Source organism: Oryzias latipes, chromosome 24 (genome assembly GCF_002234675.1).
Source record: "Oryzias latipes chromosome 24, ASM223467v1".
Lineage (NCBI taxonomy): Eukaryota > Metazoa > Chordata > Actinopteri > Beloniformes > Adrianichthyidae > Oryzias > Oryzias latipes.
The window spans coordinates 7,641,681-7,664,052 of NC_019882.2; the positions used below are offsets into that span (position 1 = coordinate 7,641,681).

At 38.3% G+C, this 22,372-nt stretch overlaps 1 protein-coding gene across 1 annotated transcript in view; it reads right to left on the reverse strand.

Moving 5' to 3' along the window:
* The window catches only part of sesn1 (sestrin 1), a 52,882-nt gene extending 32,196 nt beyond the window's left edge, over window positions 1-20,686 (reverse strand). Inside the window, exons 1-2 of the mRNA XM_011491602.3 lie at window positions 20,597-20,686; window positions 19,666-19,976 (exon numbers count right to left, since the gene is read on the reverse strand). Coding sequence (XP_011489904.1) covers window positions 19,666-19,938 — 273 coding nt within the window. The 5' untranslated portion in view covers window positions 19,939-19,976; window positions 20,597-20,686. The remainder of the gene's footprint in view (window positions 1-19,665; window positions 19,977-20,596) is intronic.
* Between the last annotated feature and the right edge of the window lie 1,686 nt (window positions 20,687-22,372).

The window sequence follows — 22,372 nt, forward strand, 5'->3', positions numbered from 1 at the left end:
CTCCTACTGGGTTGTTGTCAGTGAGAAATTGAGCCGAATGGCTCTTTAGGTGTTGAAGGTTGCAGCCCCCTGGTCCAAACGCCCCACCTTTCACACCAACACAATCCGTCCAGCAGAACAAGCCCCTCGCAGTCATCCGAGTGGGTTTTGGGTGACACAGCCAATTCCACATGCCTCACACAGATGAATGCGCTGCTTTGAAGCAGTGGGGACAGCAGGTCCAGCCAGTGCACATCAGGGATCACAGTCCTCCCTCAAACACCAGTCAAGACCCAAAGATCATGTCTACAATCAACCCTTTTCTATTGCCAATGCAAAGATTTTTACAAGTTTCAAACAGACTGAGCTTCAGTTTGAACAAGTTTGTAGTTAACACCAATGGTTGACTTATACAAGGGTATAGATTGTTTGCATATCCATACAGATTGACCTCACTCTGTAGGAGGAAAGAAAAAAAGAACATATACGCCATATATATATATATATATGCAAACGTTATCTTCAACTGGATTTGCAGACACCCCCGTCTGTTTGTCCAAAAAAGAAGAGGAGATGTAAAGGAAGCTCAGAGTAACATGTCCCAACCTGCTTCAACATCATACTCAGCAAAAAAACAGCCTGAAGCAGTCTTATGCTTGAGGGTAACAAGAGGTTGAACAGTTCAAACACACAGCATTTTGTATTTCTACAATGAAAAACATTCCAAATGTAACCGATTATCGTCCATTTAGAAGTTTTGATTCTAAACAGATCGGCTTTTAATCTGCCTCAAATTCTCTTAGTAACACATAAAACAGCGTGACTGCGACACAGCTTAGGAGAGTCACAAGTTTTATTGATCTCTGTGGTTCACGAAGAAGCAAACAAGAAAAGAAAAGCCATGAAATAAAATATTATGGGTGTTTTGGGTGCGGTTGTTTTGCTTGGAGGATTGCTGGTGCATCTGCTTGCACTTATCCACTTTTTTTCCGAGATGCAGTCATGTTTATGTCACACATATGCTTGAGAAAATGTATGTATGCATATTTTGTAATTCTATATTATTTTAAGCCAGCCTGGAGGTGAAAACTATCATTTTGAGAAATGTTTTTGCTTAAAACAAAATGGAAGAAGTCATGTAGTGTATCAAATTTCATTTAAAAAAACTGAAAAACTGTTATTTTTCATGATTTAGTCATTTTGAAAACCCTTTCATGCTTATATTTATTTCCAATTTTAATAGAAGACTTATTTTTACAGTGTTTTTTTTATTTCTAGGTGATGCTAAATTAGTTGGAGTCCGGATTTAATGGTACGTTTGCGACATACGGCGTAAAGGCAAAAAGTTTACAGAATATGGAAATAAAAAGAATCTGTGGAGAACATCTTATCCACCAAACTGTCAGCTGATGTAATAAAAACGATGAAAACCATTAGAGTCTTCTCATGTTTTTACTGGTGTCTACATGCTGGAAAAGTCCGAATAAAATCATTATAACCCATCTGTCCCGTCCCCAAAGCAGCTTGTCCTAAATATGAGCTGATTCTGGAGGAGATCATCAGATGAGCTTGTGACACGTTCGTGCCTTTTTTAAGCTATCCTGGCTTTGTCTTGTTGTGGAAAATTACACGATGTTATCAACTTTGTGGCCACAATTTGAAACTTTTTATTTTACTTTGTTTACTCCATTGTTGCAAATAAAAAACAAATTCCACTACTATTATTTTTCATAAAAATAGTCAGAAATCCTACCAAACAAAACGACTCACACTTGTTTATCGCATCACAAACAAAAGCTCCTGTAGAGACACAGCATCCATGGGTGTCAAAAATGAAAAACATGATTGATTTAGTAGCAGCAGATGAGAGCAGAATGGAGCCTTTATGACAAGCATAGGCAGGCCTGACGGCAGCAGCATGTTGATCTGATTCAAAGATAAAAATGTTTTCTCCTCCGATCAAGGAAGTTTTCCTCTACTTCTTGGTCAAGTTTCTGGGAAAGTTCAGAAATGGTGGGTCTAAATGAGGCTCGCCTGTTTGTGATTTTAGGAAAGCCGAGCACAACCCACAAACACACATGCATAAAAAAAAAAAACACACACACATCCTAGTTTCCTAGAAGTTCCTAACAAACTTCAAGAAAGACTGTCCAGTGTGCATGCTGCCCTTTCAAATCTCCACCCTTCTGGAAATGTAAAATCCCCCAGCCGGCCATTTAGCCATCAAACCCCTCCTTCTAATGTCCCCTCCATTCACCCACCCTTTGCTTTCTGGCTGCACAAACAGATTCTAGAGGTGTGTCTGCTTTCAGCCAATAGCAGCCCTTGCCCGTGCAGCAGCACAACCAATCGGAGCAGGCGCCCGGAGCAGCCGTCTGTTAACGGCAGTTGTTGTTTTCCTGTTTGCTCTGTTTTCTCCGAGGCCTCGGAGTAATGGATAGAGGAAATAAAAGAGAAGGTCAGGTCAGGCTTTAACGGGCCCTCTTGCCTTTGGACGGGACCTACTTTTACACCATATGCAAGCATTGCACGGTTGTTTTTCAGGGACACAGATGTAGATCTGCTCACATATCCAGCAAACAGCTTACAGAAACGCAGACGAGGGGCCATTTTTATAAAGCATTCCAATTAAGTTCAAGATGCAACTCCTTAACCTCCCAGGTTATAAATAAACACTGGGGTGAGTTTTTCTTGTAATAGATTTCCCTTGATCTTCCTTGTTTACCACTTTGTTCCACAACTAAAACTACATTCAAACAAAAGTTTTTGCACCAACAAATACAAGGAAACTAAATGTAATTACCTTTAAGACTTTGAAATGACAATACAAGTACAATAAAATCATCCACAACTTGTTTTACCAACTTTTTCTTCCTCCTTTGTGTTTCCAATTTTGTGCAACAAGCATTGCACAACAATGAAACCATAATGGGGGGGGGGGGGGGGGGGGGTTATAACCACCAACTTATAAGTAAAAATCTTTGCAAAATCCAAACCTCTTTCGTAGGTTTGCAGCCATTTCTTTTAAGATTATTAAAAGTTCCCCTTTTAACTAAATTGTTTTTTAACCAAGTTTTGCCTTACAATTGTCTTGTTTTTTATCTTCTGAGTGTAAATGGAGCGCTTGGAAAGCCATCCTGACACACACTTGCCTTGAGAAATGGACAGTCACCTGTGATATTTTGCACAGATTCTTTAGTCAAACAACACCTACAGTCCTGTATTTGCTTTTTCTCAAACATACGTTACAGCAGAGCCCTGATAACCTATATTTGTACGAGAGAGAGAAAAAGAACAAAATCAGCATGAATCTCTTTAGAAATAACAGGAAACCACACAAGTCCTTCTCCAAAACACTTTCAGTCCAGAGCTGACCCTTTTTACAGACCCAGTTGGACAAAAGTGGGGTTTTGGGTGATTTTAACATGTTCTTGTGGCTTTATTCTGATGATGGAGGACATATATAAAGGAAACTGAGCTTCAAATTGTATTTTTGGGTATTTCTTTATTCAAATCAGTGAATCAGGAGCAGATGAAAAAATGTGGTTGGAAAAAGATTCCCTCCATTCCGGTTCATCCACTTGGAGACGAATAGATCCATGCAGGTCTTTGTTTTCAGGCATCTGGCTCCAAACTGTGCGCCTTGATAGATCCAATATTATTCGCCATTTTTGTTGCACCAGTAATGTCAGTAGTGCAGGAACTGTCCTAGTAAAAAACACGGGTATTTTTTTTTTGGGGGGGGGGGGGCTAAAAACAGCATAATCATAATTAAAAGACCTATGAAAATATTTTAAAAAATATATCAAAAGAGTGGATCTTTAAGCAGCCTATAGAATTTTGTAATCTTGTATCGATTAACATATTGATTGGAGGTAAACAGGGCACAAATACCATTGCAGCGTCGTTGTTGAGCAATAAAACCTCAACGCATGAATGTGGTGACAAGAGAAAAAGGACAAAGTGAGAAAGACGAGTCATGCAGAGCGTTTTTGTTTTGTTTTTTTGCTTTTCAGCTCAACAGATTTTGAGGCCTGTGGCAACACTTTTACATATTTTCACATAAAAGAGAAGCTTTGTGTTTTAAGTTAGTCAACGTTTGCAACCTCTTCTGTACATCAGAACTAGTAAATCACAATCACTGGATGATTAGAGAGTTAAAGTTTTTGGTTTTTCTACAGGATTTTGTATGTCATTAAGCATGTTTCTCCTAATTGTTTTTTTTTAAGAGCTGCAATAAAAATCAAATGCATTTATAAATTGGATTTCAAACAAACCAAACTTGAATTTCTTCCCAGTGCAAAGAAAGCTTGAACTCCTTAATAGTCTTTATATGATAGAGGAAAGCAGCAGCCGCTAAAACAAGACCCCATCATGTTTAAGACGCCGTTGTTTGTGTGGACTGAAGCATGTGACAGCACCTGACCGCCAGGCAACAATTGGTTAAGGATATTCTGTTATGCACACAAGATATAACACGTAAACAAACAGCGTCTGCGAGGAGTATTCTGCTAGGCAGCGCTGCAAAGATAAACAAGCAGATGAAGATAAGCAAATATAGAACCGACATGGAAGATGACAGACAGGCCGCTCAGACTCACAGGGGTTTCTCGGTCGACACATTTGATTACGTGTTGACTGATGTGTGAAGAATGAGGGGTGGACCGGGTTATCTGCAACTATCTGCCTAGTCAACGTAACCAAACTTGTTTCTTTTTTTTAAAGAGCCACTCAGATAAAAATCGTGTTTTTGCCGTAGCATTTTTCTCGTGATGGAGGAGGACATAGATTACTTGTTGTTGCCCGGGGGCGGCTGTAAGCTAGTGGAAGAGTCTGCAAACAGAGAGTGCTCAGTTATGGGCGATGGGAAGGGGGGGGGCGCCCAAAACTCAGAGGCAAACGTCTACTGAACTACTGCCGCTCTGCAGAAATTATGTGCTAGAAAATGACACAGGTTTTTAGCTTTTTAGCTAAAAATGACAAAATCGTAATTTCCCACTGGGAAACAAGGCCATATATAAGCAGGGGTAGGGGGGTTAGAGGCTGTGACTGCCCCCTCAAACGTGATAGTCTGCAAAAATCCAAAATTAAGAAATTTAAAAAAAAAAAAAAAAAGTAAAATAAGCAAAAAATGAACAACATAAAACTTATGGGACATATCAAATCAATCAAAGGAGAAGATATTTGGACAGATGGACTGATTTGATGATAGAGGACACTTAAAAAAAATAAAAATAATAAAATAAGCTCCAAAGAAGATTGGAGAGCATCTTTAAGTTTGATTGGATTGCAACATCAAATATAAATGAAAAAAATCAAAAGGACAGGCTTGAATCAATGGTTTGGTCTCTGTGTTGACATCTTTTAAACTGTTGCATAAGTGTCTTAATGACGCTTGCTCTCGCTCAGTCCCACGCTGTTAGCGACGGTGCTGTTTGAAATTTACAACTGGTCAATATCGATCCACTTCCTTTCTTTTCTGGCGTCAGGCAAGTTAATGGCTCTGCGAAACAACCCCAAAGCAGCTGATTAATATCCTGCTGGGAGCTCCACAGCAGATGCATACGTTCTCCTGCCATCTGCATGATTATTGGTCAATATTGACAATAGCTAATACGGTTTTACCGATATTTTGCGTAGATGTTTTAACCGCTGTAGGAAAAAAGGAGGCAGGCAGTCTGGGGGGGGGGGGCTTGTTTAGGCTTTGTGTTGGTCATCTGCCAAACTTTACATGCCTACCTACCTGAGGCGTGTTTACAGCTGATGCGCCTAGAAACCTACAGAGCAACAGACAAGGTGTGGCAACACGCCAGCTAAACATTACTGAGGAACCAAATGGAGAAGTTGTTTTTGTCTCTAATCATCTGCCCCCCCCCCCTACCCCTCCGCCTCCTCTTCTGCCCTCCCCAAATGACTCAGATACTTCTCTAGCAAGAATTTTGTTGACGGAGCTATTTTTGTACTTTTGCCTTTACTTAAATGCAATTTTTGGGGTTTATTAACAGGCTTTCACTTGTAATTTCAAAAAAAAAATAAATAAGAGATTAAATCCTAAATCCTGCATTTGAATTCAATCAAGTAAATTTGAAACTTCAGATTACTCACTTAATGGTATTTGCTGCAGCTATAGTTTTGCGACTAGAAGAAGAAACAATTGCTCACTGACAAAGTATTCCAACTATTAGAGAAGAACAGTATGTTTAGGAAGGCTAACATGGGTTGTGGTGCCTGGTCCTTTAAACACGTTGTGAGCGGATTGTGAAACATTTCCCTTTTAGGTTTTTTTTTAATCATTCCATCCTATTTTCCCTTTCCTTGTTACCTTCTAGTATATGTATTTTCTGAGCATAGTCAGATAAATCTGCTGACTTTTGGGCAAAAATATATCTTACTTTCTTAGAGTTAGATAATAAAAAGACCAAAAAAAGAGGTTTTATTTCTATTTTTAAATGTTTTACAGACTTTATACATGTAAAAACAATTTTTTTAACACTTTTATAACTCAGATCTTTAATTTTAAACAAAATTCATTTATATTTAGCTCTAATTGTACACAAAAACATTCTGTTTTACAAAAAATGTATTGGTTTTCCCCAGAAAAATACTGTTAAAACATGCTAAAGTAGTATTTGGTCTTGAGTAATATGCTATCAAAACGATGCGTACATAGAAGGTGTGTTTATGAGAGACTGTATCACTCCTGCTGGCTGCAGCTCAGGGTCCAAAAAAATGAATAAAAATATCTGAGGTATGATGTATGATGCAACTGTAACACTTTCATCTGCCAGGATGGGACATCCAGTACTAGCCGGTCACCACTGTTAAAGTAAACAAATCACCAGCTTTGCTCCTTTTTTAGGCAGGAGTTTCTGTTCTTTATTCCGTAGTGAACTTTAGAACCACCGGACTGTTAAAAGTTGCAAGAAGAAAAAAAAGGAACATTCCTATTTCCTCTTTGACACGTGAGTGTTGTTTTCAGTTGAGACACGAGGTTCTGCAGGGACCCAAACAAGCTGCAAACACCCACCACCAGTGAGAATCCCAGACACCTCAAAGTCTCAGCACAGACACATCCAGATATAGAAAAGTGTGACCGTGTGGGGAAAGAAACATGCAAACAGAGGCACTAATAACATTTGAGAACACCTTTTTTTTATGCTTCATACTTAAGAGAAAGGCATACATTTACAAAATGACAGCTTTTAAAGAAGGCGTTAAGATAAAAATCTTTTTGCTGTTTGTAGCAAAAATACTCTGTGGTAAAAGTCTTTTTTATTCTTCCTCACAAAACACAGTAAAAAAAAAAAAAAAAGTACATAAAAATAAAAGTTTTACTCCACTTTTTACATAAGCTGGATGTAGACTTCTGTGACAGAAAAGTCATCTGCAGGGACTTTGAGAGCCTTAAAAGCCAAAGAACTAACACTTCTTTTGTTGTGGCACTCCATTATCAGAATACCAGATACAGTTACAGCTTTTATTACAGGTTTGTTTTATTAATGATTTGATAAGGCAAGTATTGTGTAGTACTCTTTATTAGCAGGTGAGCCAAAACTGCTGCTCCCACATCCGGACATTGCAACGTATTGTGTGACATTAAAGTATTTTGATCTACTTTCAAAGTGTTTGTTTAATCAGGATTATTCTGCAAGTGCATTCTCTGGATGCACCTGCTCTTCAGCGGGTCCTCTGAGGTGGACGCTGATGCACATGCTCTCAGGGGACAGAAGTGCCAGCACGCCTGAAGCACTTCAGAGCTGATAAAGTCACTACACTTGGTTTGATACTAAAACATTTGATTTGATTGCAAAAGTATAGACATAGGCGGTTAGATTGTTATGGCATGAATTAATTGCTTGTAAAAAATACATAGTGCTGAAAAACAGCTGCAAAAACATAAATAAGAATGAATGAAATGTTTTTTTTCCCTTTTTTTTGATGGAAATAGCCATAAAGTTTTCATAAACCTGCATTTAATCAGTGTCACAGTAAGTACAAACATCAGTGGGAAGAAGAGGATGTCATTACAGTTTTAAAGTTAGAAGTCTTGTGACAGCTGACTGCAACTCAACACCATGAATACCACTGAGGTGAGTGTGACCAGCACATATCCTTCAAGTTTTAATGATTCAAATGTCAGAATCCAAGCAAATTTCACTTTTTTATTTAAAAAAGAAATGCATTTTTTGGTGTGTTTTAAGATGACATCCAAAAACTACCAGCATGAATGCAGACAAATTAGGTCAGACACTCAGGTCAGTCTGAGGGAGTGAGTGCTTTTCCTACACTAAGTAAATACTCCAGGGCAAAGATGTCCAAGAAACGACTACAAACGCAGCCCGTCAATCACACGAGCCGAATTGCACTCTGTGTCCGCCGCTGGACCACTTCAACCGTGGAGCAGCGGGGCAGGGGTCAGCGGGGCACGACTGTGGGAACGCTGGAGGTCCCGTAGCGCTGGCGCTGTCGCCGTCGCCCTCCTGACAAACTGGCCGGGAACATAAACACGCATGCACGCATCAGACTGGGACAATCCTCCTGAGAAGAGAGTACAATACCCTCCACCTCGACGCACTGGGCCTAAAACAATAGCATACATGCTGAAACAACATCACGGCCGATTCTAAGCCAGCCCGGCTCTGTGGGAGGTTTGAAGTAACTGTAAAGGGAAATGACCTGTCAGGAGAAACAGTAAAGTTCATATATCAGAATGAAAGGAAAATTGATTCTTGATTTGTGCCTTAAATATGTTTTTTGACACTTTTCTGAACTCCAAATGCCGCTGTATCGCTGTTTTTACAAGTTCACTGTTTCAGAAAGTTTTTCATTTCGAGTTCAAGTGATCCCCTTCTTTTCAGTAATAACGTCAGCACACAGAACAAAAAAGAGCAGCTTATGTTCTTACACAATTTCTGGGTATAGGCCGGAGCAAGTGTTCCTAATATTTTGTTTGTGTGCTGTCCTTAGCCATGCTCGGTGTTGAGTGAGTGCTTGGTGTCCTGATACGGAGCAAGGCCTGGACTGCAGCCACCGGTCTATTCATGTTTGCGACCTGATCTGCAGCTGCCTTTAAAACCTGCGTGTTTGCTGCAATAAATCTCTAAAAATGTGTAAACAGGCGTGCACACAAGCCGGCTCACATTCAAAGGCAGAAGGTCCGGCACACATCTCGATAAACACATAGACTGGATGGACATTAAGTGACCGGGGCCCAAGGAAAAACTGAAAATCATGTGCAGCATTGCATGCATTCTGCACAGTGCATGGAAAATTCCCATTGAGAAACCGGAGAGGAGCTGAAAAGCAGTGAAGGACTGGTTAAGGGCTCCCCCGTGTGGCGGAAGAGGTGAACTTCAATGACAGCTGACACTGAAGACAAGTTGCTCGAGGTTGAGCACTGAAAAACTTATATAATGATTTTGTTTTTAAAGCAATCCATTAACCACGCAATATCCCTCATAATTCATTTATAGTTGCAATTAAATTTACTCCAAACAGATGACAAATACGCCCCAAGATGAAACAGTTGGAGACAGTAGAGATGATGCAAGCTATAGGCAGTTACCCCAAAATGTCTAAAGATTTTACTGGAGAATATGTTGCCAGTCATACATGCAATTTAAATCTTGATTAATGCCTCATACTTATATCAGCGGGAATGGCGTGGCATTATCACCGAGCTGAAAAAGAAAGTAGAACTGCTTAGTCCTTTTGTTTGACCTCTCATCATCTCCTCTGGTAGAGTAGAACAATGTCAGAGTAAAGGTTAAGGATATCTTTTCATTCAAGATATGTAGATGTGCAGGAAAAGTTACACATGATGAGATATGAAATATTTTTAACAGCGCCAAATTAATTGTAGAAACCCACTCCAGATTAAAATTGTGTTGTGTGGCATTTTTCTGATGATGATGAAGAATATAAGATCAAACTTGTATTTTTGAGTATTTCTTTAGTAATTTTTTGTGAATCAGGATCAGACGATAAAATGCTGTTTAAAAAAGATGGTATTTGTGAGGTGGAAAATGTGCTTGACGGGCCACAAGGTCCCTAGACAGAGCTCTTAACAACGGGAGTTGAAGAACCAATGTCCTAGAAAACAACACAGGTTTTGGGGATTTTTGCTAAAAACGCCAAAATCATAATTAAAAGACCACTGAGAACACTTTAAAAAAAGATCAAAAGATGATCGCAGTCAAACTTTAAGTCGGCCAACATCCAGCAGATGACAGGAAGCAGCTTATCCATACTGATGTTTCTGGACTATGTGGGATGTTCAAGTGCACATTTCATCCAAAATGAGACAGTTTAAAACCGTTGAATCTGTTCTGCCTCAATAAAACAAACTTAAATCATAGTCTGGAGTGTTTTGTGACACTTGACAGTTTAAGGTTTGCAGCAGCTGAACTTTGGGTTCAGGTTTCCGTTTGAGCAATTCTTCAGCAGTTTCTCTCGAACGAGCTGCAGAACTATCCTTCTGTTGCTATTATTTATAAAAACATTAAGAAAAAGCTCTTAAAATGTTTCTTTTCCTAAATGAAAAGGCTGTAAAAGAGCCTTTGAAGAGTAATGGGAAGAATTTTGGAATCTAATAGGTTGTTTTTTTTGTATCAACTTGCTTTTAAAAGACTAGGAAATATAAAATAATTCCCTGAACGGAACTTCCCAAAGTCAAACATAAAACTGATAATATCAGACCAACAGGAAGGACAGAGCCGGCCTTCAGAATGAAAACTTCTTTTCAAAATAAACCGAAGTAGAATATGTTCCAGCAAAGATACACACAGGCGCACCCCTACACAGATGAGATAATCGACCTGTTTTAAATAAATCTGCTGGAACAAAGGTAGGAAAAAAAAATCCTTGTTTCCCCAATTTCCTTCTTTTCCACAGTTTCTCCCATATAGTGGGAGAAACTTTCCTCCGTCCCTTTAAGTGCATACCAGAACGGACACTCCTATTCTTGTGGGACATCAATTAAAAAAGTATTTTTGAGTAACGTTAATATTATGTCATGAAAATAAGTACGAATTTTAGAATGTTTAAGAAATATGTATATATTACATGACTGAAGACACTTTTTTATGACTTTTGCACAGACTATTTTGCACTTAGAAACCCCCCGTTGATGAGCAAGGTGAGATAAAATCGCGGTGAAGAGTCCAGGTCGTTGGACCGTGCAGTGAGATAACCATGACTTCTGTTTGACCCGAGTCTGGCTGGAAAAAAGGGGAGAATAAGAGCAAACAGGTGAGGGCGAGTCTGTGTGATGGCTCCACAGCAGCTGCTAACGCGGGAGGGTGATGACATGTGAAGCCCCGCCCACTGTCAGCTGTTCAATATAAACAGAGCAATGAAGATGGCAGGGTTTCACTGAAGTGCTGCAACAAAACACTCTTCTTTAGTCTGAATAAAAAGGTTTGTGCAGCAGCTTTGTTAGGTCTGTTGCTTTTGAGGCTTTTATTGTGAAAAACACGAACTTTGACAAAAGCACTCAGTGGAGAGATAATTACAACTAATTAATCTCAAAAAGAGACAGTTTTTAAAACACGGTGTTGGAAGACTTTTGGATAAAAGAGGCGGGGCTTTAGCCACTTCATTTACAAACCACCATTAGTGGAATTATAGCTCTGTTAATCCTGTGGGGCCAGTCCGCCTTGGAGACAAATCGAACCTCCCTACTGAAGGGTAGTGTATGTCTTTTTAATATAGAATACAATAATGACAATATCAATGCATTGGGTTCAGGATTTTCTAATCTGTGTCCTATTTCAAATGAAAAAAAATCTGTCAAAATATAAGTAAAGGCACGGTAGAACTCTTCAGGAAGCAAGCATACCTTCTATTTGCAGAAATTCTGTCAAGTCTTGTCTCAATTATTTAACCTTTTTAAAGAGAAATACACAAAAAAAACTGAATGAATCACTTTACACTTTACAGCAGTAGTCACTAAACTCACCGGTGAGTTTGTCCATCACTGTTTACACTGCAGGAATGGCACCGAACCCTCCAATGGCATTGTTTTCCTTCAAAAATGTAACTCTAACATTTCAAAAAGTTTTTAAATTTGAGCATTTTTGGTTGAAAACAAACATAAGAATTGTAGAAACCCTTTGGAGTCAATCCTTGGAACTCTATGTAGTTTAGTGGAGCTTCATCCAATTTTTTAGACATTTTTAACACTGTTATGACCTTCTCTTTGCTTTGTCTTTTAATTTAAACATTTTTATTTTGTCTTTACATGTTTTGTCATAAAAGCATATTTTGTGATTTTTGCAGCACAAAAATGACTAAATTTACCACTCGGAATTGAGTTTTTAGGGCAGTTTCAGGCTATTGTGTAGTAATAATAATATTTTTGTTAAAAAAAAGAAAAAGAAAAAGACGCGTTGTTGAGAGCGCTCGGTGTAGTCAGTGTAATATTTTCAACATAATTTGTCTGCCTTAGTTCCAACACTAAAAAATGTCTCCTGAAAACTGAAAAAATGTACTTTTGAGAGGCAGTATAAATCAGTCTCCCAGCTCAAAGTGAAGGAAGGCTCTTTGTTCTTCCGGGGTGCTGGTAGTTTTCCGCTGAAGGTTGCTAACGGAATACTAAGAAAGACACTGTTTGTTCTGCCTCCTCCTTTGCATTCACCTCTTCTCTCTTTAAAACCACAATTTCTAATCATTAACTTCAACTAAACCCATTCGTCACGTGCGTCTCCATGTTCCTCTGCGTTTCTATCCGGCCGGGATCCAACCCTTGTTTGTGGGGGAGCACACAAACACCCGCTCCCACCAGTGAAATGAGCCGCCGGCTGCACACTCAAGATCTAAAGGAGGGGAGGGCACGTGAGAAATGTGCAACTAGGTCACTGACAATCTTTTGCAAGTGAATAAATGATGTAAAATCTTTCATTTTTTAGTTTGAATGGCAGGAATGTAAGAAAAATGTTTTAAATAGTGCAGCTTTCAATTCCTTCACATGTTCAGTTTCTGTCGTCAGTTTTCATCCGAAAGCTTTAGATTTTAAAATACAACATCTTAGAATTGAACCAGTGGTACAAGGTGCAATGATGGGGTGTTGTCGTTGGTTACTCGGAAGTGGAGGTGATGGCCATTTTTAACTGTGCTATTCAGGAACTGAAGGGGAGGAAAGCCAAAAAAGTGCAAATTATGCCAAGAACACATAATTACTTCTGTAAAATAATTGATTTATGTTCTATTGACAACTTCCTTTGATCCAAATGAGACATAAATCCCACCTCCACGTCTAGAGAAGCAGGGAAACTTCAACCAAACCAAGTTTGAAGTGTAAAAAAAAATAAGAGTGAATGCACTAGCTCTGGCTTCAAAGGGAATCTGTAATGAAAATATGTCACTGACTGAAGGCAAACAGCAGCTCCTGCCATTCAGCTGAGATCCAATCTCTACTCTTTTCCACTACTCTGCCCAACTGGCAAGCAGCTGTAAATCCACAGCTCTCCTTCTCTGTCATGTCCTTTGTACTCATTTCACTGTGCCAGAGGGCACTGCCTGCTTCTGCCGCCGTCTTTTCCGTACACACCACTTTCACCAACCCCGCCTGAACAAGGAAAATAGTCCACAATCAAGCAGGTCATTGCTTTTGTGCTTTTTTCCCCCCCAAATAAAATGTTTGTACATAATACAAAATAGTTGTAATAAATGTAATAATTCAAAGTCCTAATGTGCGTTTCTGAGTACCAATCTGCAACAGTTCATCTCCCAAAATGACCTCTGTTTGGTTGTTTTGAAATATGTTCAGAACCTGTGATGTTGGAAAAATCTTGAGCCATGATTGGCTTAGCAGGCCACAGGACTTGGTAGTGTAGCAGTAGAGTTGGTTGTCCAGTTTTTACCCAGTAAAACCTAAAGTACATCAGCTGTGTAGCTTACGTCTTAGTATTATAAAGTCACTTAAGAAATGCGGCTTTGTCCTAAACAGTTTTTTATCAGAAAGTGCATTGAAAGTTTGATTTGTTTGTGCTACTTGATGCTGAATTTATCACTTCTTAAATTAGGGAACCTTTGAACTTGCCAGACGTCTGCTGAAAAAACTGTTTTGGACAAAAGGCGCAATGAAGATCTGTTTCAACCCTTAAATGTCAAAAGCAGGGAAGCTAATCAAGTACTGATAATAAATATGCATTTATATGACAAGATACTATTAAACATGTACATTGTGTTGAGATTAAGCTAATTAAAAGTGCTTTATTTTATTGCCTCTATCGCATGTTTTAATTGCCTCTATTGCATGTTTCTAATCTTCATTAAGTTCGATTTTAGGGTTCACAACAGAAAACAAAAACAAAGAAGGCCCGTGCACAGAAATCATCAATGTATGCATAAAGACACAGAAAACCCATCAGGGCTTTTGTTGCACTTTTGAACAAGAACTCCAGTTGAACAGAACCTGAGTGGGTCATCTGAGGAAACACGTCATTGTCAACACCGAGAAGCTTTTACAGACAGAAATGTCAATAAATGTTCTAATGTGATTTAAAAATGACAAAAATGTTGCAACATTTTACCCTGCAACACCAAACGACCATGCTTGCGCCATCACACTTACAGTATTTCAGTCTGGAAAAACAAGAAACGGTATGTACTTTGAAACAATTATGAACGATGTCTTTCTGTTCCATAAATCGGAAAGAGAAAAAAAGAAAACAAAAATAGACATGTAACGTTAGCTCCGAGGGCCTGGAGCTTCACATGTTCTCAGTTTATCGGGGAACACGCCAAACCGGGAGGTTATTACCTCATTAAGGGACTTGTTAGTCACCCTTGATCAGCAAAAGTGGTGTTTCATCAGGAAGCGCACGATTCCCCATCACAAAAACTGACATACGTTGCATTTTCATTTGAAAAATCCTAATTTTTTTCTTTACTTCTGGAGAAAAGCCTTTTTCAATGTGAGATTTTGATAAATAGGACTGTCTGTACATAATTAATAAAGCCATTTTTATTAGCAACTTGATTTGTGCACAACTTGAATCTCATTGGATTTCTTCCATTTCATAAACATTCAGTAAAGGCAAAACAACATCTAGTCAGGCAGCAGTTAAACACGGTTTAAAAGCCCCGTGGAGCACATTTAAATGGATAATTACATTTAAAGGGAAAAACAGGAAACTTGACCAATTAGCCATTACAGCTTATCCTGCACAGAACCTCTCAAATAAAAAGAAAAAAAGAAAACTGTGCACTTTAAATCTCCATCAAAAGGAGCATTTAGAAATCAAAGTTATGGATTTATAGATGAACATAATTACTAAGGTATTGATAATTAATCATTTGGAAACTAAATTGAACTGAAATGTATTCTGGACTAAATGTTGAAATACTATGATTTTAAACACTTTAACAGAAAAAGAATTGGTTTTGATACTTAATGCCATTACAGTAAAAAAAAAGAAATAGTTTATTTTTTTTCCAAACATGGAAACAGTATGGAACCTGAAGAGGGGTAGGTTTCATCACAAAATAAAAAAGAGAGGTCCCTATACAGAGCTTTAAATAAATCACACGAAGAACCTAAAACTGTTCATTAGTTTCCCAATTTTTCCAGGCCTAAAAATGTGGGATAGCCATTTTCAGACTCCATGTACAGGCATTGAAGTTAAAGGCTAACCAGGTCGAACTTTGAGCAATAAGGGACTCGGATTTGGTAGTGACGAATGGATGGCATTCTTTTTAATTCACAGAAGTGCCAATCATATGAAAATTGATCAAGGAGGAGATGTAAATAATTGGGTTTTGCGTTTGAATTCTATGACACCAAGTCTTTCATATATCAGATTAGAGCTGTGAAAAGAAAAATCCTGGAGTGAAATTAGAGATTCGCTTCGACATTTTACACCAAGACCCTTCCCCCTGTAGGTGGCGGACATGAGCTAATAAATGGAAAAAATAGAAAAAGAAGAGGAAGCCCCTCCCAGCTAGTGAAGTGTGAACACCGTGGGCTAAACGCACATTCAAGAGCGCGTGTTCTTGAATGCGCATCAAATGCTCGATAAGTCCGCAGCTTTAGACGTTCAATCAAACAAGTATTCTCTGTTGGTTTGTGGTTATATCCGTTTTCATTTCCCTCCATCTGCGTTGTAAGATTCAGCTCCCAGGCGACAGTTTGGCCGTCTGACAGCGTCTGCTCATTCTCACCATCCTGTATTGCTCGGATAAGCCGTTCTGACCTGGCTTTGCTCCAGCACGCCCCTACACAAGGACGTGTATGGGAACCTGACCCCTCCTCACACACACACACAACTCTATTTTAGCCTGCGACCCACTGACCTTTGACCTTCGCAACTCAGCAATATTAGGGCAACACAGGATTTGGTTCTGTGGGCTTTGAATCCGCTCCGCTGTGGCACTTGCAGTGTTCATGGGGGCTCATGAACAAAAAAATACGGCAGATTAAACAAACAAAAAAAGAACATTTTCGGGAATAATGAGAGATATAACTGAAAATCTGTGTGAACCTGGTTCCAGCTGGTCTGCTTGTGCTCAAATAAGGAATTTTATAAATAATAAAACAAGGAAAGAATTCCCTTTTTCCCAAAAAAATTCTTCTATGATTAAACCAAAAGCAAGGACTTATTGTTTAAATTTTATTTTGTTAAAACCAATTGTGTTTAGATACAAAACAAATGAAAAATAACTAGTGATGTAAAAGAATTAACTTTCAGTTAAAAAAAAAGAATTTCTTACATTTAAATACAAACAGAAACCTGTTTTAAAAACATTAAACTGCTTTTAAGGAAAATAAAGGGTAAAGCATTGTCTCAATTAAGATGAGATTAAAATGAGTCCTAATGAATAATTTCTTAGACAAAATTCCACAAAAACCTAAAAAGAATGAGGAAATTTGGACTCTTTTATAAGCTACTTGGCACAGGTGGACTGTAGCTTTCCTGACCTAGAGGGGGCGCTCTACTTAGTAGGTGAAATGTAAAATTCCAAATAAATATTTTTATTTATGCCAAATCACAAATGTATCATTGTTGGGATATCCAGGTGTTAGACAAATATGGCAAAAGACGTTGAAAATTTGCGATAAATGGTTACTTTAAATGTGCTAAAACAATCTGACGGCATCTTGAAGTATTTAACGAATCAAATAAATCCATTTATGGATTTGACCAATCTGATAGACGCTTTCACGTTATTGACCAATCAGATGGAGCACTTTTCTGTTAGATGCTCGCCTCCTATGTAGACTATGGTCATTTAATTATAACTAAAGGTATGTTGAATTATTTAAATAAACTGTCAAAGTAAAAAGGAAATGATGCTTTTGGTTGTTTTGCTATTTATCCATGTATCTCGAGTTATATTGTCATCGCAATATTGATCACTAATATCGTGAGTTTTCCTCATATTGTGCAACCCTATTTTTATTTATAAATTACTCACAAATTCATATTTAAAAAATAAGTCGGAGTGCCTAAACCATTATTTATATTTAAATCTAGATACTTTTCAGGCTATTTTCTATATATTAATACATATAAACTAGATTGGTCAAGGATTTACAGTTTCATTTAGGTAATTTATTCTCCCCTAGCAGGAGGCCTCCTTTTACAGAACTGCATCTGTGCTTTTCAGGATTTTGTCTTTTAAGGCAGATCTGCTGGATTTAGAGAACTGTCTGAGCCAGAACTCCGTCCTCCATGCTGGCCCCCTACCTTAAAAAAAAAGGTTGCAGTGTGTGCATCTTGAACGGAGGAAAAGATGAGCGACAAAGCAGTGTCCATAAATGTAGTCTGTACTGTGCAAAGGCAGCTTAGCATAATTCAGAAATTCCAGACAGTCTGTACAGAGCTAAAACCCTCAAAGCAGCTTTCTCCACCCCCCACCCCACCACCACCACCAACACCACCTCATCTCTCATCTCTTCCAAAAGCACTTCCGCACAAACAGGAATTCTGCATGGCTCCAACTGTGGACTTCCCAGGAATAACAGCCTGCCAGCCCATTAAATGTCCTAGTGTTTGTTTGTGAAGGGGAACAAGCCAAACTAACAGCAGAAACCAGAAAAAAAAACATATTTTTTTTTATCCTTAAAGATATCAGACAGAAATCCAACATTAACGGAAATGGAAAAAAACCAAAAACCTCCAGTAATCTTGATGAGAAGTGACCAACATCCAAACATTAATAAAAATCTTCTGACTGATGCATGAATTGGTTTAAAAACAAAAAAACACCTGGAAAGTCCAAACCAGAAGCTGCTCAGAAAGTCCTGAATGAGGTATCGGTCGTTCACGTGAACTTTGACCACGGAGATAAAACAGCCTTTTCAGAGGCAGTGGCTGAGCTGAGCTGAAGCTGCCCCTGTTGACAGCTACCGCCCCATAAAAGTGGCCTGCATGCTGATTGTACACAGACGCCTCCAACGTTTGAGCCACAAAGGCTTATCCTGGAGATATTGTTGGATAAACTACTGTATATATGAAAAAAAGTAACTAAAAAGGGAATAATTGTTGCATTTACCGTTTTCAATCTGTACAACAATAGAATTGCAAAACAGGATATATGATTGGGTTAAATATCGTATTCAATGAGATAAATTCAATTAACGTGATTTACAAAAGCAGTGTAGCATATAGGACTAAACCTTTTAGCTACCACTATATTTTGCTTACACTAAGTTTAAAGGACTAATGAAGTATTATAAGAATAATACATCTATTTAAGTACAAACTTGTTTTATTTTAGCTAATTTTGAACCTCGACTGTCGTATTTTTCAGTGTATAAGTCGCAGTTGTTTTGCTTAGTGCGACTTATGTGAGACTTTCAAAAATAAAAAGCAATACCACTAGAGGGCACTGCAGGTGTGTGTATCAGTATTTACTACAAACAGCAACAGCAGCAGAAGAAGCACCACTCAGTCTTATGCCATGTTAAAACCGTGTCTGTGTACACGCGCGTATGTGCTAGTTTTGGGTTTACGCTTTTAAAAGTCTCGTGTTTGCGCATCGCTACGCAGGTTTTTGGGTTCTGTGTTACAAAAAGAAAAAACGCACGGCCATCAAGCGCGAGTTGAAAGTGAAACCAGTTGAACAATCAGGGACTCAGATTTGGTAGTGACGTATAAGTAGCATCTTTTTTATTCATGGAAGTGCAAAAATAACTAAATCAATAATTGCAGCTTGTTCTAGGCTGGAATGATATGAGACCAAGTCTTTCATATATTGGAATAGAGCTGTAAAAGAAAAATCTTTGTGATGATTTGCACTGCTTCGTCATTTTGCCCCAAGCCTCATCAAAGAGCTTTTTTTTTTGCTATGGTATCTGAATAATAATTCATATATTTCGCTAATATACCTGATTGAAGCTAAATAAGCATCAATGTGTTACAGTGGTGAAGCGTGCATATAGTCTGAAAAATACGGTAAGATTTATTCCCAAAATCATTTTTTGTTCAAATTATGGTTGCAATTGGCTGCATGCGGTTAAATGAACAGATTCTATTATTTAACCTCAGATTAGGCAGCATTTTCAGGTAGATGATCTGAAGGTGTTTCCCTATATCTTCAGTTGTGAGCCACCCAAAAAAAAGTGCAATATTTCTGTGAAATTTGACAACATTTGCTGTGCTTGTTAAAAGGTGAAAAGAGGAGGATGCCAGATGGCAGCTTCATGGTACAAACGTTGGGAAGAAAGGAACAACATCCTACCTGGACCTCCTGAAGGAGCTGAATGCACCTCTCTCTCACATCTTCAAAAGGACACCGTTTGGAGAGCATAAGAAGATGAGCCAAGATGTCATTCAGATCACTGCTGAGCACAGTCCCAGTTGCCGGGGGCGACGATGTCAGAGGTCCGATGGCCTCCACTTTCCTTGTCACCTCCTGGGAAATGATCTCCATCGCTTCGAGTCTGGTGCTGAGGTCCCGGCTGCCCAGCCTGTCCCACCTACCCAAGGATTCCTGGTCCTGCACCTCCATCATTTGACGCACGGCTAATGCTTGAAGTGTCTCACAACCAGCTAAAAGGCAAAAATAAATGTGTTTTTTTTTTAGGTACATTGTTACACATCTAATTTTAAATAATATGGTATGTGTTCTTTATTGTTGTGGAATAAATAAAAAATTGATCATTCGATGCAATTATTGCCTTCGATCCTTAAAATTTCTACTTTAAATGTGCAAAAGATGAGCTTCATTGAATGCAAACGCTAAGAAGAAAATGTCATTTGCATTTTTGCAATCTCCTCAAGGTTTTTCCATCAGATTGCATTAAACATCAATGAATTACTTTTCTCACAAAATCCAATATGCATCATAAATCAACCAAAATCTGATTCCTACGAGGTTTTTACTAGAAAAACCTTTAACAAATTTGCAAAAGTTGCTTTAAAAAAATTAAACCTGATGCTTTACAATCTCTACAGTCTGTTCTAAAGCAATGCTCTCTGAAGGGGAAAACCCCATTCAATCCGCCGGTCTGTGTGTCTGTCTCTGTGTCTTGTCGACTGTCAATACTTTCAAGCCGACCGTTAACAAAGAAGCCAGAAAGTGCAGCAGATCCGCGGCGCAAACAGAACAGCCACAAACAAACCTTTCCAGAAAAGCCAAAAAAGACACAGTGTCATTCTTCAAAACTCACTTTGTCCTCATTATTTAGTGCAGGTCCTCCAAAACGGGACGCCTTATCTCTGCACAGTGACCAGTTACTCCAGGGCAGAAACGATAGGAGGCAACAACTTGAGAGGTAAACATCTGATTGGCACCAATCCTCGACCAATGAGCGCGGTACTTCAGCCTTTAGAGGCGGTCACTTTTGAGTACTCAAAAATGATTGGTTGATGGGAAGTAGCTGGCATGGCTGGCGAAAACTTTCTGGGAAATTGAGTTTACTGTGTGACAGTTAATACAGCGTGAATGTAAACTGAACTTTCTTTCCCACAATGCCTTTCCCGAGCACAAGCAGCCCCCCTTCCACTTGTTTATCAGAAACAAGCAGAGAAACAGAAAGGGGAGAGAAATGATGTACATTTCCGTTCAGTTCGTGTTATTTAGCTCAATTGTCTTTATCTACTGACCTAAATGTTTTAAGAAAACAATTTTACTGTGATGGAATAAATAAAAAAACATAACATTTTAACCAAAATATGATATTTTTTTACTGTTAGTATTGAAAAAAAGATTTACTTTACATTTAACTTTGCGCATATAAATACATATATTTTTGATGAGAATATTGGAATTTAATTTTAATAAGATAGTATTTTGCAACAATTTAAATAATACTTAGACTTTTTAAACTCTTTTGTATTTTTCTCTACATGTACAAACCGTATGTTGTAACATGTGTCTTCAGGTTCTTCATAGTATAAAAATGAATATCAGACCTGACTAAAATATGATGCTCCTTATACAGAATTGTAAGGAAAATGTAAAGACCTAATCCGGAATTTTAGCTGGTATAGTAAATTGAAGTACACTAGCACAAAAGTATGCTAATATGTGGTTGGTTTTTTTTAAACTGTTTTTTTACAGGTCAATCATACAAGAAAACCCTCATTAAAAATATATAGTTTTTATTGTTGACCCTATAGGGGAATTCATCCAAAATGTTGACCCAAATTGTGCTCAGAATGGGTTTTTGCCTGTCAAAATGCAGAGGTTTTTTTTTTTAATGAAAGTTTCGAAACAAAAATTTAACATTTTTTGTTAATTATGAACTGAGATGAAAAAAATGCAGTAGGAAAGCACTTATTTGTTAGATTTATTTTTTAGAAGACGGATGGTGCGTGTTCTTTGTTTTGTCAAATTTAATGAATTATGAAACATTAAAAGAATCCAAGACTGTAAACACAAATTGTGTTAAAGGTTGCCTTTTTTTTTGTCCAGTGTTGCAAACCTGATGTCCTTCACGTCTATACATCACCTCTGTTGTCCCCTTCATTTGGTCACTTCTGGAAGATTCCCTTCAACAACGTTGATGAGGTTTATAAGTTGTAAATCAAAGCAGAGTCCAATGTATTGACAGCCACCAAACAAAAAGTACAAACTTTAATTTCTTTGCAGTTTTGAGATTTTTTTTCAGGTGCTCCAGTTTTACCCCAATGCATTTAACACAAAACTAAAAAATAACAGTATAAAGTAAGATGGTAAATGATGAGTATTGTGTTGGTTCCATTTCAAAGAATTAGTGCTTTGCTCTGATGGTGTACTTTGTTCATTTCCATCCCCGTCCCTGCGGCCTACACTGTTTGTTTTTCAAATGCCCCTGCAGCTTCTGCTTCATGGAACGCTCCTGATCTAGATAATCGGCAGTGATTAGGACAAAGGTAAAAAACAAGTATGACACTGACCATAAGACCTTGATCGGGGGGGACACCCCTGTTCTTTGGTTTGTGTTCGGAAACTTCTAATATAA